General features: G+C 34.1%; 6 protein-coding genes across 16 annotated transcripts in view; 3 read left to right on the top strand and 3 right to left on the bottom strand.

Moving 5' to 3' along the window:
* The window catches only part of LOC105283477 (ephrin type-B receptor 1-B), a 103880-nt gene extending 97050 nt beyond the window's left edge, over positions 1-6830 (top strand). For both annotated transcript variants that reach the window (XM_011346253.3, XM_011346260.3), the window contains one exon: positions 1463-6830. In XM_011346253.3, the coding sequence (XP_011344555.2) occupies positions 1463-1727 (265 nt within the window). In that variant the 3' untranslated portion in view covers positions 1728-6830. The remainder of the gene's footprint in view (positions 1-1462) is intronic.
* A 370-nt stretch (positions 6831-7200) lies between these two features.
* Positions 7201-8549, bottom strand: LOC105283476 (60S ribosomal protein L34). Its single transcript, XM_011346252.2, has 4 exons — positions 8463-8549; positions 8230-8301; positions 7587-7784; positions 7201-7350 (listed from the first exon to the last, which is right to left on the bottom strand). Exons 2-4 carry the CDS (start codon positions 8292-8294, stop codon positions 7254-7256), a joined length of 360 nt encoding a protein of 119 aa, XP_011344554.1. The 5' UTR covers positions 8295-8301; positions 8463-8549; the 3' UTR covers positions 7201-7253.
* Positions 8550-8659: 110 nt separating this feature from the next.
* LOC105283475 (ribosomal RNA-processing protein 8) lies at positions 8660-10380 on the top strand. Of its 3 annotated transcripts, none has more exons than XM_011346250.3 (4): positions 8660-8930; positions 9245-9698; positions 9784-10020; positions 10096-10380. In XM_011346250.3, exons 2-4 carry the CDS (start codon positions 9343-9345, stop codon positions 10307-10309), a joined length of 807 nt encoding a protein of 268 aa, XP_011344552.1. In that variant the 5' UTR covers positions 8660-8930; positions 9245-9342; the 3' UTR covers positions 10310-10380. The 3 variants fall into 3 exon arrangements, with proteins under 3 accessions (XP_011344552.1, XP_011344553.1, XP_026827415.1); XM_011346251.3 differs by having other exon boundaries at positions 9242-9698; XM_026971614.1 differs by having other exon boundaries at positions 9025-9698.
* A 162-nt stretch (positions 10381-10542) lies between these two features.
* LOC105283474 (helicase POLQ-like) lies at positions 10543-16227 on the bottom strand. 2 transcript variants are annotated; one of them, XM_026971579.1, is made up of 16 exons: positions 16084-16227; positions 15173-15989; positions 14873-15048; positions 14560-14736; positions 14319-14418; positions 14010-14206; positions 13753-13898; positions 13228-13462; positions 13005-13145; positions 12394-12796; positions 12118-12275; positions 11895-11990; positions 11641-11832; positions 11459-11572; positions 11171-11305; positions 10543-11090 (listed from the first exon to the last, which is right to left on the bottom strand). In XM_026971579.1, exons 2-16 carry the CDS (start codon positions 15969-15971, stop codon positions 10998-11000), a joined length of 3162 nt encoding a protein of 1053 aa, XP_026827380.1. In that variant the 5' UTR covers positions 15972-15989; positions 16084-16227; the 3' UTR covers positions 10543-10997. The 2 variants fall into 2 exon arrangements, with proteins under 2 accessions (XP_026827380.1, XP_026827386.1); XM_026971585.1 differs by lacking the exon at positions 16084-16227 and having other exon boundaries at positions 10998-11090; positions 11641-11814; positions 15173-15971.
* A 174-nt stretch (positions 16228-16401) lies between these two features.
* LOC105283473 (succinate dehydrogenase assembly factor 2, mitochondrial) lies at positions 16402-17360 on the top strand. Its single transcript, XM_011346247.3, has 3 exons — positions 16402-16556; positions 16643-16794; positions 16979-17360. The coding sequence occupies exons 1-3, from the start codon at positions 16524-16526 to the stop codon at positions 17247-17249; spliced, it is 456 nt and encodes a 151-aa protein (XP_011344549.1). The 5' UTR covers positions 16402-16523; the 3' UTR covers positions 17250-17360.
* A 290-nt stretch (positions 17361-17650) lies between these two features.
* On the bottom strand, positions 17651-25059 carry LOC105283472 (Bloom syndrome protein homolog). 7 transcript variants are annotated; one of them, XM_026971525.1, is made up of 16 exons: positions 24934-25059; positions 24614-24744; positions 23520-23655; positions 22721-23395; positions 21831-22575; positions 21662-21745; positions 21403-21575; positions 21037-21258; positions 20488-20849; positions 19980-20238; positions 19395-19778; positions 19096-19246; positions 18784-18971; positions 18273-18597; positions 17972-18143; positions 17651-17858 (listed from the first exon to the last, which is right to left on the bottom strand). In XM_026971525.1, exons 2-16 carry the CDS (start codon positions 24718-24720, stop codon positions 17714-17716), a joined length of 4128 nt encoding a protein of 1375 aa, XP_026827326.1. In that variant the 5' UTR covers positions 24721-24744; positions 24934-25059; the 3' UTR covers positions 17651-17713. The 7 variants fall into 7 exon arrangements, with proteins under 7 accessions (XP_026827326.1, XP_026827322.1, XP_026827341.1 ...); XM_026971521.1 differs by having other exon boundaries at positions 24834-25043; XM_026971540.1 differs by lacking the exon at positions 24934-25059 and adding an exon at positions 24449-24536 and having other exon boundaries at positions 22721-23286.
* Between the last annotated feature and the right edge of the window lie 42 nt (positions 25060-25101).

Genomic DNA, 25101 nt, shown 5'->3' with positions numbered 1-25101 from the left:
TTTAGAATTTTTCTCGTAGAAAGTCTGGATCTGGATGAAATCTAGATCTCTTATTTTGATTAATTTATATTTTTCCTAGTCCCAATAATTAATCTATGACAATAATAATTTTGTATGTATAAGATACTTCCTTTCTTGTACATACATATATTGTATATACTCAAACGATTTTTTACATGTTCTTCCATGTAAAAGTAGGAAATAACACGATTACCTCAACCAGTGATAAGCATATAATCTGGTAGTATAATCTCCGTAGAAACAAAACTTTATTTGAGTTTTGATCAATTTAAAAACATAGAATGTCCCAGACTTTGCGTACCACCCGTTAATAATAAATTTTTGAGATCGTTTTTATATACAGATGGAAATATTTAATCATCTTAATATTTAATCATTAATGCTATAATATAGTTCTCAAGAGTTGGTAGTTAATTTAGTAGTTTGGTCACCATATATATGGATGATTATTTTAATAACTTAAGTAGGAATGATTTTATCAACTATATATATTCATGAAGATATTAAATAAAAAAATGAACTAAAGCAACATTTATATAATATTGATGTAAAAAACGAAATTAACGTTATCACGGATTCACGCTCGAAATTAGTTTGGCAGTCTAAATTGTTAACGGGTGGTATTTGAAATGGAGTGTCCTGTATATCGTTGACAAACAAACAAGATCTTATATGGATCATACTTAGTATTATATATTTCTAGAGCCTGATACTCCAAGAAATAGCGAAGACGTTAATATTCTTTGGAACAATAATTGAATATTGAGTATTGATTTATCTGAACAATAATGATCTTCGTTATTTTATTCTTTGCTTATCTCATTGTGGTCGATAACAAACGAACGAGATATTAAAAATGTACATTTAACACGATTATCACAAATCTGGCGTCCACATTTAAATTTGTCATGTGTCGTATTGAGCAAAATATCATAAAGTTTATTCGTTCATTTTTATTAGCTTATCTTTCTTTATTTTATTCGAAGCGTATTTCTGAGCATCGATACAGTTCAACCAATACGTTGCTGGACATTTCTGGAGATTTACTTTCGAAATCGCCTGGAAAAATCCTTGTCACGTCTGCTTGTGTCACAAACAAAATTAATTTAACTATTACGAAAAATTGTACAAAAACTGCTAATAGATTATATATCCTAAATCGACAAAAACAGATAAATTTATCACGTTTTTTTACTCATAACTAATTTACTCATAACTTACTATAATGTATAAAATAATATTGAAATCCTAACGTCAGATTTACGATAATCGGATCGACGTTTAAATAACTTGCGAATGTAAATGTACCTTGATAGCGAAAGACCAGGTGTATCGATAGTGCATTTTTGTCAAATTCTCAACCCCAAAATACCTGAGAATTTTGCGAATCTTGCGCTCAACGATAAGAAAATGTTTTTTAAACTTGCTGTTTTTGTAACAGGGGCACCAATCCACTGGCGCCGGACGCAGTGGATCTGACACAATTGACCTCCGTCAGCGAGTGGCTGGCTTCTATCAAAATGTCGCGGTACGCGGAGAGCTTTGAGCGGGCAGGCGTGACGACGTTGGAGGCGGCGGCCCGCGTCACCGTCCAGGAGCTCACGGCTCTCGGTATCACGCTTGTGGGACACCAGAAGAAGATCATGAACAGTGTGACGGCATTGCGGGCGCAGATGTCCGCCACTTCGCAGGGTTTCCTTGTGTAACTTGTGATCGCGGTTTCCTTCGAATAATCCTGCGAGCGAGACACACACGTGAACGTTGGAAAACTGAATGAACGACACGCGGAAACTATTTCCTGTGAACTTGGCGAACAGTTGCATCGTTTTAACGCGCCCCGATATGCGTTTTATTGTCCCCTTTCCCCACGTCTCGAGGAGAGAGCGAACTGCGGAAAAACTGCGACGGTCTGCGTGTTAGCCAGGACTCGTGATTACCTAGTCAGAGCAACGATGTCCTCGGAAGAGCTATCTATTCGCGCACAGGCAAATAGTGTCTCGAATTATCCGATCGCCGATCGATCGATTGAGGTGACTTTTTCACAGGCAGTGACACGCGAACGTCGTCTCGCCTTAACCGAGAGATTTTGAGCAATCACAACTGCAGACATTCCATGTCAGCGAAAGGATTTCGTCCTTCGTATTTACGACTCCCTCTCAGAACGGGAAGAAAAACGAGTGAGGAGAGGGGGAGGGAGAGAAAGTGTAAGGACCATTTGTCACGTCGCATCTAAGCAACACGTACAACGACTCATTAAACTCGTAGAAAGGTACTGCGAGATTTTCGCATAACGAATACTTATAAGTATCGAAGAAATCGCCGTTTAAGTATTATGAGCGTTATGAGAACGCGTAATATTGTTCACGGCACTCGTCTAGGCAGGACGTCCTGACAGGTAGTCTCGAAAGGCTCTCAACGGGATCAACGTAACATACCGAAGGACTGCCTTACGCGAACAACAAGCGCCGATTCGGGTTTTTCGTTTGCCAGAGCGTTTCACGTACCGATCTACCCAAAGATAATGGAGATAAACGAGCCATCCTTACGTAATCACTGCCGTAATTAAATTCGTATTGAATATTTTATCGTGCAACGAGTGCTTTCCTTTTAATTTCATGGAAAAGCAATAATTTTTCGCCTCCTTCGAAGATTTTCATCGAAACTTTTAGTTGATTTTTATACTTGTTTCGCTATTCATCGTGTTTGCGACATCTTGTACTGGATGGTAAGTTTTTAACAATACACGTATCCGCAATACAGAGAGCGTTAAAACGGCAAAAAGTCTACACACGGCCTAAATGTCCAAACTACCGTCTACTGCTGGGCTTTTTTTTTAAAGCGTATTAAAATCGCGTCATCTTGTAATGGTCGATAATAATAATAATAATATATGCCTGATAAAGGAAAATGACGATCCATAGAAGTAGAAAACTGTATAACGAATTGTACCAAAAATGGACCGTAAAATAGTTTTCAGGATTCCATCGATAGCGTGATAACAATGTAGTTTCACACACATTATTTCGTCAACACGTAGGATAATGTATTACGTACACCACGATATCAAGTGTACCTCGAGGAAGCGCACGATCGACAGACAGAGAGAGAGAGAGAGAGAGAGAGAGAGGGAATTATGAGTGTGAGTGATACGATATTAGCAATTCCATTACGAAAAACCATTACGAGAAACAATGAAAGACAATTCTTGCCTTTGCGTTACCTATAAGAGTGTCGTATACGCCAATCTATACAGGTGTACTTTTTAATTATAACAAGAGAAACCACGAAACGAACAAAATGGACATGTGCCAACGCGAGTGTGCAAGAGTTATTATATTATAGCGCGGACGAAAATGAGAGAGAGAGAGAGAGAGAGAGAGAGAGAATGTATGAATGCGAGTGTGCGAGTGACGTTGCATCGGTGAGTAACGAAAAAAAAAGAGTCTATCCTGCCCTTCGCGCTATATTTGTATGTACACAAGCGTGCGATTACGAAACTATTCTATACACGTATAAAAATGCATACCATATTAGAAATACGTGGGAACGTATGATCAGAAAGGGACGGAAACGGGAGAAGACTTTATTGGCAGAGAAATCGCTTTTAATGAAAAACCGCGCAGAAAGTACTGTCCGCGTCGAAAAGCAGAGAGAGCGATGCAACACGAAAAAAAAAATTTCAAACGCGTCCCTTAATAGTAGCAATGCGTCAACATATCAACATTATTCAGAATGAAATGCGAGTGCAATGAAATATCTGCGTACACCGTTATTCGAGTACGAGTTGAGGCAAGTACCGAGGTAACGATCGAGAATCGATTTTTCTCTCGGGTTTTAGGCCAAGTGGCTGAAACAAAAAATCGACCAAGAAAGAAAAAGAGCACAAAGTGAACGTAAAGTCGTAGAGTACACGCGGAAAAGAAAGAAACGTGTGCGACAATGCAAAACCGATCGCTGCTCATTACAGGAGTATACTCATCGCCATACTTTTTGATTTTCATATCCTAGTAGAAGAATCACCTTGCGAAGCAACGTCCATTTCAATACTTGCGTAATAGGAGTTTGGTTTTGTCTTTTTTCTTTTTTTAGAAAATATGAAAGAGAGCAAGAGAGAGAGAGAGAGAAAGGAAGGCTCATTACATCGGCGTCCGCTAATTAGTCCGCTTTATCATTACAGAGACCGTCTTTTTGAAATGCATACCCGAAATATACATGTTCAACGATTTATTCGTAAAGAAACTAACTGGATAGCGCGCAAATATATATACATGTACAGAAGTGTTACGCTTAAGATCAAGGATGGTTTCGACGTTTACAAGTCCACTGCGGGCCACGGTAAAACATGTTTCATTTTCTAATTTAACGATTTGATACTGGTAATGTTATAATCGATAATGTCGTAGTGACGACTAATTGGAATAAGAGCAAAGGGCGCGAAGAGGTGAGAGATTTTGCGCATAACGGGAATAGTAATGAGATAGGGCGAATATCTTATTTTGCCTTATTTTGCCTTATTTTGCAATCGATTAATTTTTAAATAATCAAACGATAATTTAGAACGATTAGTTTTCCTTTCATCTCGAGATGTCTCGATTTTATCTTATAAACGACACATTACTTGAAGTCATATATATACCGAACATGCGAAAAATGCCGGAATATGTATACCTGGTGTCTTTCGATTCGCCGTGCTTCCTTCTATATTTGTTTAAGGATAAAAGTGGGAAAACTGAAAGGAAAAAAAGAGCAAAAAGAGAGAGAGAGAGTGGGAGAAGGCTGCACGGCGAGAGCAAAATCTCTCTTAGAGAGAACAAGAGAAAGAAAGCTACAGAAACATGGCGACGATTTAAGAAGCAATAAGTGAATACATGCAAATGCAGATTTTTATATAGAGAATGTTAATAAATTTCGAAAGATATTAATTATCGATAGTGCTATCTTCCTAAATGTTCGTATTAAAGATTGAATGAAAAAGAATACTATAAAACGACAAAATGATGAGATTGCGCTTAGGTCCCGGTCAAGAGAACAGAAAGGACGAAGAACAATCGTACACCAAAATTCTGTTCGCGATGCAATCGATCGTGATAAAATAGATCTGTCCTATTTGCCTGCGCTAAACTACAAACTGCGATGAGATCGGTTACGATTCCGAATAAAGAAGCATTAAAGTACAGACGATGAGAAATTCGACGGTAGTTTACTGCAGATAGAAAGAACAAATCTAATCTGTTCCGTCGGGACTCTGTGAATGTGTGTGCGTGGAAAGCATCTTAAGAACTTTCACACTGGAACTATCTGTGTTTTAGCGGCAATTCTGCGAGTACGCGACCTGAAATTTCGAGGATATTGTTGATTTCTGATAAAACGATATATTTAGATTTCATAAAGCTTTAGCAATATCACACACACATACATGTGTGCATGCGCGTATATGTAACGCACGCGTTATACATACATACACACACATACATACATACACACAAAACACGAAAGAATGAGAGAGAGAAAGAGAGAGAGAGAGAGAGAGAAAGAAAGAAAAATCGGCAAAACTAAACCCCAAGGACGTATCAGTTGAGAATGAAAAAGTATCTCGCGTATTTATCTTTTATTTTGCGTTCTTTACTCTTTCCTCTTCCTTTCGGTCGAAAAGATATAATTTTATAAGTGTCACAAGTCAAGCTTATTTTTAAGGGAAGAAGAGAGGCAAGAGTACGCGTTATACTTTTCGAAGCTTTGTGATCGTACTTCGTGTTACATATATATATATTTTTGGGTCGCTTGTATACGTGTGCAAAACCTTATTTAAGAGTGTGAGATCGACTAAGTAGAGAGTGGAAGGAGAAAGCTTGCGAAATCAAAATTGCTTCAATTCGTACGCGAATATCCTTGTTACGGCGAACAAGTTTTGTTCTTTTCCTCTTTATTTTTTTTCGATTATGGTATAAAGAGGAACTGAGAACGATAGAAATAATTCTAAAGTGAATTGTTTTAAACCGCTTCTCGCATTTGTCTTAATTCTTTAATTCATTTTATAGTGCATTTGTACTACTATTTATTAAAAAAAAAGAATATTTATTGTTTAAAGATCTGATAAAACTGCAAAACGTTTTAGTTATATTATAATAAGTTATCTCAATTACTATTTAGCAATAAAATTATAAAACAGAACGTCCTTTTCCTTATTTCTGAAAATTTCGTCGTGTAAAATTCTGTCATGTAAAAAAAAAGTAATATAGCAAATTACAGCTATAGTGATAAATACGATTGTTGTATCAAATTTGTATGCAGCTATTATGTTATATTTAGTTAAGCGTTTTAATTACATGACATTTATCAGCACATTGTTTTCGATTCTTATTTACTGTAATTCTTTTTAGGGAATTTTTATCAAAGTACCTGGTTCGAAAAAAACGAAAACAAAACGACGATGAAAATCTAGGGAGAAAAGCAAAAAGCATTACAGGTACCGTCCCATTATTATACATAAGTCATACAGATTTGCGCCCCTTTTTCAAACATAAAACATACACTCACCACACAGAACATACATACACAGGCATCGTACATCATACATACATTCGATAATTTATATACACTCTCACTAAGCTGAGTTTTCATGAAAATTGATTAAGCGAATCGCCTCCGTGTGTCTTCGATCATTATATAAAGGAAAACGTAAAAATCTCAAGCAAAAAGTTACTGTCGACAAATTTTGGAATATGTCTAAAACGTTTTTCCTATGGTGTTGTCAAGACGATGTTGAATGTACATAAGATATAATAAATAATATACCTTATACAATGTAATTCACACAGAGTACTCTTCCTTTCCTTCCCATGTTATGATAGACAAGTTTTTTTTTATTAGATATTAATTAAAGAAATAATTAATTAAAGAAAACAGTTGCGCAATCGTCAAATTGGAATCTCAAAATGAAATAATCGTTAACAGAGATGTATAATTCCGATAAATATTCTTGTTACTGAGTGCATATTCATGTGTATTTATGTCATGCATGACATTACATGACACGACAAAGCTAATAACGAACTTTTTCACCGTGTAAGTGATGCATAACTTGTGTAATCTTTCGTTACTCCTCCCCTCTTTTCCTTAAAGTAATAATTGAGGAATATAATGAATTAACAATAAGTGGAACACGTCAGAGTAATGAGCTGTAGTTAAATTTTTTTGTGATTTTATTTATTTAATTAATAAAAAGCACAAAGTTACTTGTCTAATTTTTTCGTCTTCGCAGAGGCTTGCTGTGCTTTCATAACCTTGTAGACGATCTTTTGTTCTTCGATTAAGAATGCACGGACAATCCTGAAAATTTCATATTACTGTATATTTTAAAGTATACAACTCAATGTATGAATACATACATATATAATTTTTTTGCAATATTCTTATTAATTGTTAGAACGCTGCGAACAGATGCACAATTATACTAATGCAAAATCATACTAATCAATCAAAGTGGGTTGATAATTTATACTGCTTGTTATTTCTCAGGATAAGCTAATATAACATATTCTAAAAATTAGATATAACATACACACCTTTCTTTCACACATTTATGACAAAGGACTCCACCATATACACGCTTAACAGTTTTCTTGCGCCTGCACATACGAGAACGCTCCATTGGTCTAGCAGGCTGAATACCTCTCAGCTTCTCTTTACACTGTCCACATCTTGGGATCTTCTTGGGCTTCTTTAAATACTGATAGACCAATTTTCCACCCGGTGTACGTACACTATAAAAAATTATAACAATTAAATGATTAAATTGATCCACTAAAATATTAGCAATTTTAATTAAATGATTAACCTCCAAAAACCATCAAAAATTGATAAAATTCAAAGAAAAATATCTAATTTACAATGTGATAGTCCTAGACATTTTCAGGAATGTAGGTTAACTGTTCGCAAGGGTGAAAACTTACAAAATAGCAATTCATAAAAATAAATATTTATATTTAATATTTATCTGCACCCACCTACTGATTAATTTTATGCTAATTAAACTAATTTTATATTTAATAGTCGTCTTATACAATAATTATGCAGTTTACAACATAACTCACTCTCATAAATTAGCACTATTATCATCAAAATAAAATTTTCTCGCGTGAAAGCTATTGACAGCTATTGACTCCAAAGTTAACGTTTATTATTTGTTTAAAACAGAATTATACTTACATGCGCCTTCTGTTGCTTTTCGTATTATACGACAAACGTCGTCGATAGGTTAACCGTTGTACCATCTTGGTTCTGTAATACAGATATTACAGATTAATAAGAATCAATATATAACGGCTTACAACGCACAAGCGATCGTTTCACATTTATGCGTACATTACATGCTATTAATATATTTCACGATTGACGTATATAACGTGGATATTACAACATAAAAGCAAAATATTACGAACCTCTTTCAATACCAACCGGAAAAGGAAGCTGAAGGAAGCGATCGCTCCCTGACATGAACTAGGGAAAGATGCTCCTGCATATGCGCAGCAACCTCACAACGGATTCCGCCATCTATCGAGAATGAGCCCACGTCACTCCATCCAATCAGAGGCGATGAGATCACGTGACCCAGTTCACCACTCTCTCCCTAGAGGCTCTCTAGTGCAAAACAGTGCAAGTGCATCAATGGATGGGAAAATAATGATAGATTAGGTTATGGATTGAGAAGTTTTAGGCGTCAAAAAATCAAAAATATTAACAGGTTGAGGACGCGGTGCCTAGGTATAGAAGCATAAATCAATAAGGAAAAACATAATACCTACGATTTAAATCTATTTTTATTCATAAAATAAACAATGGGAAAAATGAAAGCTTCAAAAGTTTCGCCGGTTAAAAATGCGCAAAGAAATGCTTGCTCTATTAAAAAGGTATTTTCTTAAGTAATTTTCAACAAAATTTCAATTTTTTATTGCAGTTATCTGATCAAAACAAAACACAAATATTTATTTTTATGTATTTTAGAAACAGAGAAAAAAGAAAATTAAAGACTCATTCAATAATTTTGTAAAATCAAATGCATCTATTGAAATAAAAAAGGATATAATTACAAATATACAAAATAATAAAAAGAAGAAATATAAAAAAGAGTTTGCAAATCAATTTGCTGTAAAAGGAGAATACATAGAGCCATCAAATGCTTCAACAAAATATTCACAAGCTGATAATATATTCCATAAAGTAGGAGCTAATGCAGGTAGCGAAGTAAAAGGAAAGAAGAAAAAAGAAAAACAGAAAAGAAATCAGAAAAGAGACTTCCAGCAAAATAAAATACCTACTACGATGAAAACTCAACAGACAAAATCTGAGAAAGTATTGAAATTAAACAAGCATAAAATAAAGCTTAATCGATTGGAAGAATTGCTTAACAATAAATCACAAAACAAATCACAGCAAAGTAAACATAAGATGAGAGAAGAACAATCACTTACCTTGAGGGATAGAATGATGACGCAGTTGAGAGCATCCAGATTCAGATTCATAAACGAGACATTATATAGCAATGATAGTGCACACTCCAAGCGATACTTTAAAGAGGATCCCAAGTCTTTCAAAGCTTATCATGATGGATATAAACAGCAGTTGGAGCAGTGGCCGATAAATCCAATCGATATCATAATATCATCCATTACAAAAATGTATGGTATTCTTCACTATATATGTATAATTATATTAATATTATATACCGAAATAAATAAAATATACAATCTTGCAATGTTACAGGCCGGCAACCAATGTAATAGCCGATTTCGGATGTGGCGAAGCACGACTTGCTGTTTCTGTCCCTCATAAAGTGCATTCATTTGATTTCGTTGCTCTAAATGACAAGGTACAAGCTTGCGACATGGCTCATACCCCACTGTTGGCACACAGTGTCGATGTTGTCGTGTTCTGTCTCTCTCTTATGGGAACCAATCTCAACGATTATATAACGGAAGCTAACAGGGTTCTTAAAAACAAGTAAGTAATAATGACCTCGTTCTCAGATGATAATGAATAATGTACGAATCTAATTTCTTATACTTCCTTATTTAGTGGTATTCTGAAAATAGCTGAGGTCGAAAGCAGGTTCGAAAATGTGGAGGATTTTCTGAAAGTGTTACAGAATTATGGGTTTACAAATACATGGAAAGACTTATCCAACGATTTGTTTTATTTTATGGATTTCAAAAAAAAAGAAGATATAAGCATGAAAAGGAAAGATCTTCCCTCAATTGTGTTGAAGCCATGCTTGTACAAAAAAAGATGAGACTGTTACATTGTTATAAGATTTAAATTTATTTTAAGTATAAAATAAAGTTGGAAAAATTTTTTCGCGCAGTTTATGTTGCTTAAATATTGCCTACAATATTGTAAGATGATATTAAGATTAATACATCCTCTGCCGTGTAGGTCACAGACGCATAGTATATTATATATAGGATCCTATGATTAGATATGTTCATTAGTTCGATCTTTTTAACAGAAATAAAAAAACAATACTTAAATTTTAAATATTTATTAGGAATAGGTAATAAAACTAAAAATCGAGTTAATTCAGTATTATCATAAAATTGTATTCCACACCACATATCGATATCACTATTCTATGAGTGTATATCAAATGCCATTTGTGGACGATTAATTTATGTGCCTGCTTAAACAATGTGCTATACCTCAAAACACATTGCTCCATTAGGCACAAATTATTAATATTATATAATTGTGTTGGAGATAGAAAATATTTAATAAATAATTATATTTTTTTTCCATGTACTATTTATAACGAATCTACACACAAGTACACACGTGTGTTGTATCTTATATACATATTGTACAAAATTTAATTTCTGTAATTCGCTAAAAGGAGTGTTTGGTCCAACAATAGTCCTGTTTTCTTTTTTTTAGTCCTATCAAGCTCATATACAATTAAATTCTTCACAAAACATCTTTTATATTCATAAACTAACTTCTATTTGACTCACTTCTATACCATCTAAAACATCTTCGCACTCGTCTTTCAAATCCTCTACTCTTTGCAAAATCAAAAGCTGGAATTGATTATGAACGATAAACTGAATATAAAATCGAGTGTTTTTATTAATATGAATTATATAATTATAAAACTTACTTTTGCCGCAGCGATAATTTGTGCGACTATTTTATTACTTAAATACGGTATTTTTTCCTTTATATCTCTCGAATTGGCTTTTGCTATAGATTGCAAAGTTCTATAACCGGCTTTGTATAATTGACGTGCTCTACCCTAAAAAATATAAAATATATTGAAGAATATGTAAAAACATGTAATTTTAAAGTATTGTTCAGAAATGAAATAAGTATAAATACACTCTCTTTTTGTATGGATTTAGATATAAAATAATATAAAAGTTACTATGTGTGAATGTAATTTACTCACTATTTTGACTGATGGCAGCTCCATCAGTGTTTCCAACTCTGATGGGCAACAATAAGACAATCTTTTACTAAACGTTCGTAACATCTCAGTAAATGTCCAAAACTCAGGTAGTTCCTATAAAATTTGAATTTCTCTATTATATCTTCATTAAAATTATTATTAATAATTACTCAGACATTTACCTGGCAAAATCTCACCACAGAAGATGCGAACAATGAGACGGTATTTAGCAGACTTTGTATAACACCTCGATTAACTTGATACTTTTCGGCAACGGTATAAACCGAATGATGATTCCATAACTCGTACACTATTAGGGTCACATAAAATCTGTGAACCACTCTTTTCTCGACCGACTGTGAAAATTCAATTATCTTTTCTAAAGAGAGTGATATATTGTACAAATGTAATTCAAATTATTAAATAACAAACTGACCTTGGGCATTATACCGTCACGTAATTTATTTGCGGTAGCCTCCGTTATTCCGAGAAGCCTGGCAATTTGCATTTGACTCTCAGTTAGGCCCATTACCTTAAGCAAGGATGCAAACGTAATATCAGATAATTTCAATATATCAACATATAATTCTAATTAATATTAATATAACAATTAAATTAGATAATTAAATATTAATGCATAGAATCGTAAAGAATTTTACCACATTATAGTAGATGCTGCCGACAGGAGTGATTTGAGATACACTATCATAAGGTGTGACAAGGTACAGAAGATGAAGATTGTCAGTTAGGATTAAATGTTTTTCAGCCGTTTTCAAATCCTCGTATAATGCATACGCAGTATTTAAATCAATAGGTCCTGAAATGATTTTATGGAAATCAGACGGCGGAATAAATGTCACGGAAAGATGAGCAGATAAAAAAATGGCATGAAAATAAATAAAGGAGATACTTGATGAAACTTGCAATCTCTTTACCCTTCATGGCAGCTTGTCCCAAGTCACAAAGCTGAAACTTAGTTTCCCTCGTAAACGTGACTGTTTTCACTCCTTTCTTGGCTGCCGATTTTTCGGGTTCTTGCGACGGAATGATTACGGTTACGTTCGAATCACCGACATTACTACCTTTACTCTTTACTTTTATCACGCCGCATTTTAACAAAGCCGTTATCGTCTCATCCGTAATCGCCCTCAGATTAACTCCTACTCTGTTTTGCTGAATGTTGAGGAGAGTTGCAGTTGTCAATTTGTGCAATTCCGATCTGGTTGTCGCCAGGTTCAGTTGTATCGCACTGAGAATCAGATTGTTGATTCCCCTATCATTTTCTACGTGTAAACTACTCAGAGAGTCGTCCATTTGAGAGGTCAACAGCTCTTTCACCTATTAATAATCACATTAATATTATTCATTACGTCATCGTTACGTTTAGCATTTTAGATTAGTCAGATTTGCTTATTATCGAAATCAATTATTAAAATAATGAAAGTTTTACACCAATATAGACAACGAGTTGCTCGGCATTTAACATCACGTGTTAATAAGTCGATTTTACTTTACATCTTAAGTCAAACTTATATTTAATTCTCACCTTATCGATTTCCGATTTTTTGCAAATAAGTATACTTTCTCCTAAGATTCCCATGCCGGCACGACCAGCCCGGCCAATCATCTGTTTATACCTACTCAAATTCAAAAATTGATTGCCGACATAAGGACTACGTAGTATTACCTAACAAAGGATGATATTATCAGCAACCTCATGCAATAAAATGCAATATCAGAGGTATTATCGTGTCACTCCGATAAATTACCCTTCTTGCTGGTAAATTGACACCAGCTGCTAAAGTTGATGTGCAACATATTACGCATAGAGTACCTTCTCTAAACGCGTCTTCCAGCAGGCGCCGTTCCTCGGATGTGAGGCCAGAATGGTGATAAGCCACACCGAATTTGATGGTCTTTTGCAAAGTGGGACACAATCCTTCCTCAGTCTTAAGTGCATTTAATAAGGTTTTCTTCTCATTCGTTTTGTAATTACTCAAGTTTCTGAAATGATACTCTCGTATTGATAACACAGTCGTATATTTAATATAAATTTAATATAAATTTATATTTTATGTAAATAAATAATTATATAATAAAAGATTACGTAGAAAATGTTTGCTTAATTGTATTTGTTTCTATTAATGATATATCAAATTTTTGTAATGCGATTTCTGTATTATGTAAATTTTTTTTTATTTTTCAAAAAAGTATGTCTCTGTTGCTAACGGTATGTACATCTATACATTTGAACTATATTAAAAGAGTTAAAATCAATACGATAGACATCTTACTTGGGCAAAACTTTGGTCAACAGTAAAGCCACGTTTTCGCAATTTTTACGAGTCGAACAGAATATGAGGCACGAATCGGCTGGAGCCACTTCCATTATCAAGCCACCAATCCTGTCTGGATCTAACAATGCTACGTCATCTGAGTACTTTGTGATAAAATCGTCAATTTTAACTCGCTTAACATTTTGTTTGTTTTTAATGTATTAATAATGCAGAATAGCATGCAGAAACCGTGAAACAAAATCTGATGAAATCACCTTGTAATCATTGCTGGTCGCATCTGTCAGCAATTCCTCACTTTTCAAATCAATCACCCAGGTATGGTTCTCGTATTTTACATATTCCGTTATCTCAACCGGTCGAAAGTTCTGAGAGTACGTGTCCGCATTGAGAAACTGTGCAATTTCTTTTATGTTACCTATCGTTGCACTCATTCCAATCAATCGTATCGTATCTATCAAAAATCAAAACAAAAGCTTCATTACGTGCAGTAGTAGTTTCGAAAAATATGTTTGTACTTTTTGCGTATGTGCGAATTTTAATTTCAGCCAGGTGTCTGTAATTACTTTTGAGAAACATTATTTTTGTAAGAAGCCCTTCTAACGTGGCACCTCTGCCTCCAGACTCTCCGAGCAGATGTAGCTCATCCACGACTATAATGCCAATCTAAAATGCATACATTTCCTTAAATACATTTTCCATCATTTGCATTATTTAATTATGCAGAATTGTAATAATGAGGATATTTTTAATATTTAATTATTTTTTATATTGATTTATAAATGGGATAGACATTTTTCAATTGACCTCACTTAGACGGTTCGTTTCTATGAAACAATTTATAAGTCCTAATGCTTTTTCTGTAGTACATATGTACATGCTGTTTTTTCTTCGCCGTTTAATCGGTGGATAACGTCCTTTAGTGCCAGCGTACTCTTCAACTAGAAAACCTAATTTTAATGTTAATATAGCCATTGATTGAACCTGTTAAATAAATAATTTTAGGCGTAAAAATAGAAGCTTGTACAAGTTTTATTAATTATATACACTCGGAATCGATTACGTCAATTAATACATAAACGTGAACATTTTCTTCGATATTATATTAAATTCAAAATACCTTTTCCTGCACCAAAGCTACATATGGCAGTATAAAAATTGCACTTTTTTTGTTACATATAATCTCTCGAAACATTAATATCTCTGCAACTAAAGTTTTGCCGCCGCTCGTTGGTAAAGTGTAGATCAAATTCTTTTTGGTTGTAGTAGCTAACTTTAAACATTCCTCTTGCCACTCTATGCAAGAAAAGACATATGTAACGCAAAATATATAATACAAAAATTTATATTTCCATAAAATGTGTATATTAAAAATTTATATTTCTATAAAAAAAAAAAAACATTCAGATATAAAACTTACGATATAGCTCACGGATCCCTTTAACATCTTGAATCAGTTTCTTTATAATATCTGGTAAACCATAAAACGAGGAATGTTCCACAGAGCTTGATCCTTTATTCTGTACCTTTTCTGATTTCGATTCAAGATCGTACAAACATAATTTCTTCCTCGGGACTTTATATTCTTTCAAAGTTCTACATTTTGTCTTTAAAATTGGTGATTTGTCCTGCTTATCCTCTATTTTAGGAAAGGATGCATGGCTATCACTTTCCAGAGTGTCGCTGCCAAAATTTGTGATATGTAAATATGATATATTATTGATCAATTTATCTCGTTGTGACACATTTGCGTCAGCTTTATCCGATGATCTTCTTTCAATATTTAAACACATATTGGACTGATTATAGTCTTCTTTATAAAGTGTATCAAACATATGCAAGCTAGTATTGTCGTGACTGGACGAAATCACTTCTTCTTTATCTTGCAAATCAAACTGAGCAAATACCTGGTCCATTAAGGATTTATCCTGCCATTCATTAAGACCAGGTGATATATTTTGCAATGTTTTTGATACGACTGTTGCATCAGTTTTGACATCTTGTGTCTGTTGTTCTTCAAAAATTTGCATCGCCGAGCCACTGAGTTTTTCAGAGGCATTGTACGTTTCGGAGGCACTGTGCAACTCACTGTCGGTTTCAACATTACACAATAAAGTATTGTCCAACGATAACAGTGATTCAACGATGATTTGTGACGATTTCGGCTTTCTCTCATCACTCAACGCCGTTTTATTATTTTTCTCATCGTTATCAGACATTTTAACTCACTGGATCAGCTATAAAATAATTTTACACAATCTTTGAATAAATTGTTGCAATTGTTTTTAAATAAAAATTTAAGTTGGAGTTCTTAACAAATAAGCATATTACTGGAATTAAATGAAGACATGTCCGTTCGTTAAAATCAGCGTTTGAATTCGTTAGCCACCTTGACATTAGCCGGCTCGAGGTTAAAAAGATCGGTAGAATGACTGTCACCGGTAGAATAACCTTCTTCACTGTAATATTTTCTTTACCAATTTTAATACTGTGTTATATAACCCTAAAATGGGTCGAAGACGCTATCAGTCCCTCCCGGAACGAATTAACAAAAAAAATATTTTCTTTACTAAGGTTGCTGAGATTCAACGTTCAAATTTTTCAGTATACTCTCTATTCTTTTCCTTCTTTCAAATAAAAAAAGGAAGAAAGTGTTTAAAGCATTTGGAGCATTAACTGGACTACTGCTCATGGCTGCATGAATTCATGAATTCGAACATTGATCGTACGACGTATTAACAATATTGTACGTGTAAAAATATCGCACGATAATGAATGTTATGTCCAATCGCGTAACATACTGCGTAAGTTTGAAGATACCGAATAGCGAGAAACGAGCAATTTTTCTACTAAATGTGAGTACGAACGCGGTACAAATAATACGTTTTAGGTTAGGTCCCTCTTGCTCGCGAGGAGCGTGCCGATAAATTGTTCTCGGCAGAAGAATGATTTTGAAGATTTAATTCATCCGGAGAGTCGGGAGCCCAACATTCCGAGTTACGCGGAACGCAAAGAAGAAAACGCGGATGTTAAAAGAGCGAGGTGTTGTATGAAGTTTCATTAAAATATGATTTTATCTGTATTCATTTTACTGATACGTTTCTTTGTGGATATTGTTATATATATATTTATAATTGATTGATTATATATATTCACTTATGATCAATCTAATAAAATTCTTTATAAATTCTATTTCTTTGATATCTTATACCTGCTATCATTTCAGACTGACGTATCAATCCCGCAAGCGTGGGATGCTGGAGAATGGTCTACTTCTTAGCACATTCGCGAAGAGGTATCTGAACACGTTCGATGACAAACAGTTACAATTATATGACCAGCTTATAAATTTACCATCGAACGATTGGGATATATTCTACTGGGCAACTGGTGTTAAGCCAACACCACCTGAATTTAACAACGAAGTGATGGATTTGTTGAAGAAGCACGTTCAAAATGAAGATCGACAGTCTAGAATAATGCAGCCGAATCTGTAAATAGTATTCTACGTAGTAGCATAATTAAAAATAAAAATGTAAGATATGATAGTGTGCAATAATATAGAGTAATATAAATTTGTCTGAATAAAGCACAGTATTATTTAATAAGGGACAGAACACCCCTTTTCTTGTAAGGTTATATTTTTCCATGTGTTTATGCACGCGAAATTACAACCAATGAAATTAAATAAGTTGGCGCAATGTTACTCGTTCAACAAGATCACTGTGCAAAATCATTTTATTAGAAAAAACTACTTTGTTTTTATATACATAAGTTATGAGTACGTAGAAAAACTATATAAATGCAACGTGGTTTTGTGCGAGTTATGTTTCGTGAAATGGCTAAAATGCCACGTAAAATGAAATCCCAGGATTTCAAGGACACTTTGCATCTCAAAATTTGTACAAGAATTATATTCTGTGCCGTCGTGAACATCAGAAATAATTTATAAAAAAGGAGATTAACTAATGTTCATGTATCTATTAGGGTTTGCGAGATATTGTTTCGTTTGACTGAAACTCGCCAGCCCTACTACTTTCTTCGTGGTTGCGTTCTGTTTCGTTGCCGCACTTTTACCCCTTGACGAACCTTTTCCCCTCCAAGCACTATAAAAATATAAAAAAGTACATTAATTGTGTAACAAAAGTATTCATATCACTTTAATTTATCAGAATTCTTTAATATTGTAAACGATAAAGTAGTATATATTTTGTATTACCTTGAGCCACCCCGTTTATATTTTTTACTAGTAGTGTTAGAATTACTGCCGACTTTTCGTTTCCTGCCACGGCGATTACTAGTACTGCTACTACGAGAGCAGCTTGAATCGTTATTCCAGGTATCATCATCTACACTATTCTTTTCGTCTTCATTTTCTTCGTTTAATAATACTGCAAACGATAAAATAGTCGATAATACGAAGTGTAATTATTATTCTATGTACAATACATATATGATTATGTTATAAAATTAAATTTTATATATATATATATATATATATATATAATGTTATATCGTACCTGTTTTTTCAGCCGCATATCTTTGCGTAATCTCTAAGAGAGCTTTACCATACTTGACAAAATTAGCTTTGGTAACGTGTGGTATCTGCAACATGGCCTCTTCGGTCTCTGGTAAACGCTGGCTCATTGCTCTGATAGCTACCATGTTCATAATAGAAGAAGCGGAGACGTCCAGTGCACCAGCAATGCCTCTTATTATGGTCATCAATTCGGCGTAACAACGATCCTGCAACTCTTTTATAATGCCATCCACTTCCTTTGTAACTGTCGAAACCGTTGCCACACCACTGGTAGATCTGTTCGATTGTCTTATTGGAAGCTGAATCTATCGGAAATAAAGATATACGAAAAAAATTGAAAATTGCAGATAGAACATTATAAGATATGATAAATAAATTCTTGTATAAATATTAATAATAGTTTGCTACTTAACATTATTATGTATATATATATTTTTCTAGTATTTTACATCTCTAGTATTTTTCTACTCGAGATATACTAGATAGAATACCTTAGCATTTTTTCTCGTCATGAGTTCGCTAGCTTTTGGTCCGATCTTTACATATGCACAAGCAATTTCATTATTGATATACATGGTCTCCTGCAGATACTCTTGCAGCACCATGTGATGCAAGAGACGTTCTATGTCGCTCTTGTTCCACGCTTTGCCACGACCGTACAAGGGATGTGTCGTAAGACCTGTAATTTAAGAAAAACAATCTATGCTGTTATACTAACAGGATAATACTAACAGTATAAATATATCAATTTATTCTTTCTCTTTCTGCTTCTCTCATTAAAACTACAGCACTTGGATATAAACCTGATTCTCTGATCTTCTTGAGGTCACTACCCTTGAAAATGTCCGTCAAGAATGTCAGCGTGAGGTTGCAAGCCTTCCTGCTGATGATATCTCGCACGGCTCTCATGATCTCCTTCGCGTCTTCTGTCACTTCTAACATCGTGATATCCTCCTACGATTATTCATCCATTAGAGATAAACGAACATTTACTTCAGCAATTATTCTACAAATTATTACTAACTATTTTATCTGCTATTTTACTCATTGTGTTTTTATACGCCATTGATAATTATTCTTATTTATCCCGTATAATACATACCTTGCTCCTACAGTTGTCACATGCAGTTGTTTTATTGGAGATACACTGTTGTCTATCAAATATCTCACCAAAATAATTTAGCTGCAGCGCCCTGCGACAGTCCGTGGTGTTTTCACAGAACGCCACCATTTTGAACAGATTATCCATGTGTGTACTGATGACATGTGGACTCGAATTATCTAATTGGAGCATTTTCCTAATTCTGTGCATGTCCGCATAATGATAGAACAAAATGCAATCCGCTAATTCGCCGTCGCGACCAGCGCGGCCGCTCTCTTGATAGTAGCCCTCAATGGATTTCGGTAGAGCTGCGTGTATCACAAAACGCACGTTCGGCTTATCAATGCCCATCCCAAAAGCTACAGTTGCACATATAACGTGTATCTGAAAAGAAATTTGATTAAAGTTTGATCAAGAGATTAATAAAAAAATCAAGATTAATTCACAAAAATTACAAAAAAAGCGTAAAATATAATTATAATAAAAATATATAAAATATTAAAGAGAGAACACACATACGACGCGTGCGTGCGCACAGAGAGGGAGAACGAGCGAGCCAGAGATAGAATATATAAGTACACGTACTTCGTCAGAGATCCATTTCCCTTGACAACTGCTTCGCTGATTGTCCGAGAGTCCCGCATGATAACTTGATGCTTTAATACCATTCTTTTTCATTTGCGCTGCGTAATCATCGCAATCCTTGCGCGATAAGCAGTACACGATACCACAGAGGTTCCTGAATTTTGTCATAATCATGGCAATAACCTCGTCGGAACAGTTCTTTCCCTTTTTGGAAATTATGCTGTACCGCAAGTTAGGCCGATTAAAACTTGACATGAACCTAGAAATATAATTATTTATTTTTTTAATAAAGTAAACGAAACTTTACGCACGTATTTTTCTGCATTAAAAATATTATCATAAGTTTTATTTAAATATTTTATTTAATGTTTTTTATTTAAATATTTAATTATTTAAAATTTGCATTTTTAGAAACTATAAATGATATATTTATTTATTATTATTTTCAATATACACGCAAACGCACATGCGAGCACGTACGTGAATAAATTGATACTTTTAAGCATACCATTTTGGCTTCATTATACCCAATTGATGTAAAATGTCCGTTCTAACTCGTGGTGTGGCGGTTGCGGTTAGTGCTACTATAGGCACTTTAGGATAGTTGTCCCTCAGACACCTCAATTTTTTATAATCGGGTCTGAAATCGTGACCCCATTGGCTAACACAATGTGCTTCGTCGATGACAAACCTTGCCAACAAGTTTCTCTCGTATAAATTGGTCAGAGTGTTACAGAATTTCTGCGAGGCAGAAATTTTCTCCGGCGTCACGTACAGTATCTTGAGAGCGGGTTCCGTCTTCGAAAGTTCTCTGTACACTTTCTCCGCATCATTGTCGGTTATAGCGCTAGATAAATGAGCAGCGGGAATCTGCATTTAAAGAAGATTTAATTCCTTAGAAAATAATGTGAAATAAGTAGCGCACGTGTGTTCGTGTAATAAATAAATAAAAATAATAAATAATAAATAAATGAATATAATGATCAAATTAAATTCATGTGCATGAACGTGCATATCAATTGTTATTATGTCCAACATACGTAATATTTTTTCTTACATCGAGAGAATTAAGTTTTTGAACTTGATCGAGAATAAGACTCTTCAATGGCGAGATGACAACTGTTAATCCGGCATTTAAAAGTGCTGGCAATTGATAACAAAGGGATTTTCCGCCTCCCGTTGGCATGAGAACGAAACAGTCAAATCCCAAAAGTGTTGCGTTAATAGCTTGCAATTGATTTGGCCGGAATGTATATAAACCGAATATCTGTCGGAATATCTGAAATGAAAAGGCACGCGAATAAATGATAATATTATATTTTTACCATTGCAAAGTGAAATCTGTGCTCTCGTATGTGAACTGCATACTACCAGAGCATCAGATTTATATTTATAAAAAATAAGAATACCAAATTTTACATACCTTCAACATTTCTTCCGAATGTGAATACGTTAAACTATCGAATTCGCCGCTGATACCATCGTTCTTATAATTGCCAGTAAATTTTCCGTATTCCACGCTATTCGCTTCAGGTTTCGATTTCGTTTTATCGCTACTCTGTTTATTACCCTGCATGGGATTAGTTTTAGGCCAATCTACAAATTGGAATAGAATAACGTTCATCATTATTTACAGTTATATTTATCAATATAAATAATAGTTTTTTATCAAGAAGTTATACCTATGAAATCGTCACTTATATCCACGTTACAATCTTCTCCCAGGGCTGGAAATTGCTTCAACTCTTGCGTCAGTGTCTCAAACACTTTTGCAGAGTACATTCGGCAATTGTTTGATAAATGTTGTCGTATTAAAAATCTTAAATACGTCAATATCTTATTTGCTCTTACCTTGCGATTTATTACTATTAATCCAGCTACCAGGACTGTCCTTCACGTTATTCCTTTGCATAGATACACTTTTCTCATCCCTTGGCAGTGTCCTGACGCTGTCATTAAACGTATCCTTTATAAGCTTGGCTTCATCGTAGTCGGAGTCCATCGTCGAATTCGCTATCTTCGACATCTGTTGATCCTTCTCCCACATTTCCGCTATCGTTTTGGAAACCTCAGTGCCTAATATCGTCTTGACCGGTCTTTTCAACTGGAAAGTGCTCTTTTTACTCGGGCCTGCAATGTTGGGTAATTTATCCGGCGATGTGAATTCCGCATTACTGCTGTGCTCTTTTGTACGCAATTCCGCATTATTCGGCGAGCCTTGATTAAAGTCTATTCTCCTGGAGGTATCTGGCGTGTTGAAATTTCCGTAGCTGTTTGTTAGACTTTCCGATGCGACTTTCGAAGTCGGCGTTCCACACGATCTTAGTGATACGGATTCGGGAGTCTCTGAAGACTCTGATACATCCGTCTCATATTCTTTCTGTAATTTTAACAATTTCGTTTGCACCAAACGCAATTTGGCCTTCACGTGTCTATGCAGGCCTTGCAGCTTCTTGAAGGATTCTGGATCAAACTTGGGAAATTGTTCCAGTACCGGTAACGGAATCAATTCGAGCGCGGTGCAAAACTTGTCCAGGACTTCGGTTTGAAGATCTTTCAGATCTCTTCGTCTCGCCAGCAATTTTTCCTTCGTGATCTAAATATAAAGCACAAGAAAGGAATCATTTATTATGTTAGAATATATAATGAAAATAATTTTAGTTCAAATGTATTGATCATTTCTTATTACTAAATCTAATTACTAAATCTAATTATTAATTCTGCAATTAATCATAACTCACGGGTATCGTAGACATCACTGCTTTTCCTTGAATAAACTCAATCCACGAGCCTAATTGCTTGTTTAAACCTAAATCTTTCAGATTTAATCTAATATCAGGGCCGGTCCATTTCGTTCTCGACAATTCTTTACATTTTGATGGAGAACCGTCGGTATCGGAATCAGAAATTATATTATTTTTTTGTTCTTTGTTATTGACATCTTTTGGAGGAGTTTGTAGGAGCTTGTCTTCATTTTCCATGCTTTTTGGCATTATATTGGTTACTTCATTAAATTCTTCTTTCCATTTATTTAATGATGTTACACTGTTAGAGGTAAAATCTTCATTGTTGCATTCGACGTAATTATTGGTCTCTGACACACTAGCCTGCATTGTCTTATCTTTCTCTACTAGTGCTTTGTTTGGTTTACGATTTAAGCGCAAGCAACTTGTACTGCTTCTCCTATCTTCCTCGCTATCGGAAGATTCGGAAATAATTGAAGAATAGATTCTCACAAAATCGACAGGTTTTCGATTCAGAATTGGGGATTCCTTCCTGGATTCCTTGCCGAGTCTCTCCTGTTCTTCTATTGAGTTTTCAACATAATACGGTTCTGAGGTGTCGTGAATTACATTCGGTTGTGTCGTGAATGGGCTTTTGGTGAATGGGAATGAATCTAAACTATCTGAATTATTCTGCAATTTAAAATCATTTAAATCACACATGTAATATTTTTCTACTAATTATACATATAAATGAATGATTTTTCAAAATGAATTTATGTGTTTATTAACAGAAGTGATACTGTTATTATCTTACAAGATCTATAATCGTATCTATTGTGATGAAATCACCAGCTGTCTTTCCTTGTTTATCAGCACATGAATCAAGTAATGAATCATTTATCGATTCATCACTTAAGTCAATTTTCTCTTTCTTCTCAGATTTTGGAGTACTAAAAAGTTCAAGCTAGTCTTAATTTATTTTTACATTCTGTATAGGATCCTATGCCAAATTTATACAAAAAAACTTTTAGCTTTTCTACAAAGATTTATTTCACATAAAACACTTGGAGTTTTTAAATTAAGCACTGAAAAACATATTCTCAAAGACAAGAAATATATTAAAATTAATATTATACATTAAAACTAATTTTGCCAATTGTCGCTGATATAACTTTATTATATATCATTTTAAAATCTATAGCTGAGGATTTGTCACTGATACATTAGGTTGTAACATATATTCTTCCCATTTATTTAGTGCCTGTATATTAATGATTATACGATAACCCAATAATTTTATGTCATTTTAAGATCTACAACTGGTTACAGTTAATTTTATATTTATTTTATATTTAGGGAGATAGAATAACTTTGTGATTTATATTTATGATTAAGGGTACGGTCAAGTTACTTTAGGTTCTTCTCATTTGACAGAAGGAAAAGGATAGAAAGTGTCTAGAAACGCTTCGAAGCATGACTTTGACCATACCCTAAAACAGCTATCTAACAATAAACTGATTCCAAATTCATCAAAATGATCATTTAAATGGAATTAAAAATACTTTTGAACCAAACCACAAATATGTGTTTCTTGAATTTTACTTAATTTTAATTATTTCCATATTTATAAATTTGTAATTTTTTTCTATTTAGATTTGTAAAGTGTAAATGTTTTACAACTTTAAATAACAAGTGATTATAAGCATGATATCATAAAGCAATGTTTTTTATTTTCACTCTTACTTTGATGCTAGAAACTTATGACAGCTAGCTATAGATTTTTTAAATTACATGCAGCTTTCAGTTTTAGGTCGCATGCTAGGATAGCTAGCTGTAAAAACGTTAAATTAGACCATCATCGATTAATAACACATTATAATATCATAAATACAAATAAGCTGTACTTACCTTGATTGCAAAGTATTGATTGTATTCTTTTCATCCGCCTTTTTAGTTAGAAATCCCGTAATTGTAGACTGAATAGTTTTTTGACCAAGTACTATTTTCTTCGACATTATCACACATAAATATTTCAACAACTACAACAAGAATTTACACATCTCAATTGAACATTTTCTTCTCAAAGCAATTCTTCGAAACAAATCCTTTGTTTTTATTTCACATATACCTTTATGATAGCTAATTAAGATAATGATAAATATTATTTTATGAAGTAACTAGAAAAACAACACAATTCCATTCAATCACATTCAATGCAAAATACACACCGTATAGTTTAAAGGTTAAGAGCACGGTCTTAAGGATCGTCTACAATGGCACTAAGCAGTAAGAAGTAAGAGTTCCCATTGGTTAGTTTTTGAAATAATCGATTTCGATTGGTCACTTCTTACTACAAATGGTGCCCATACTAGTTATACCATGATGTATCTACATAT

The sequence above is a fragment of the Ooceraea biroi genome, chromosome 1 (assembly GCF_003672135.1).
Source record: "Ooceraea biroi isolate clonal line C1 chromosome 1, Obir_v5.4, whole genome shotgun sequence".
NCBI lineage: Eukaryota > Metazoa > Arthropoda > Insecta > Hymenoptera > Formicidae > Ooceraea > Ooceraea biroi.
Note: the sequence above shows the minus strand (reverse complement) of the source record. Positions and strands in the feature narration are given on the sequence as shown.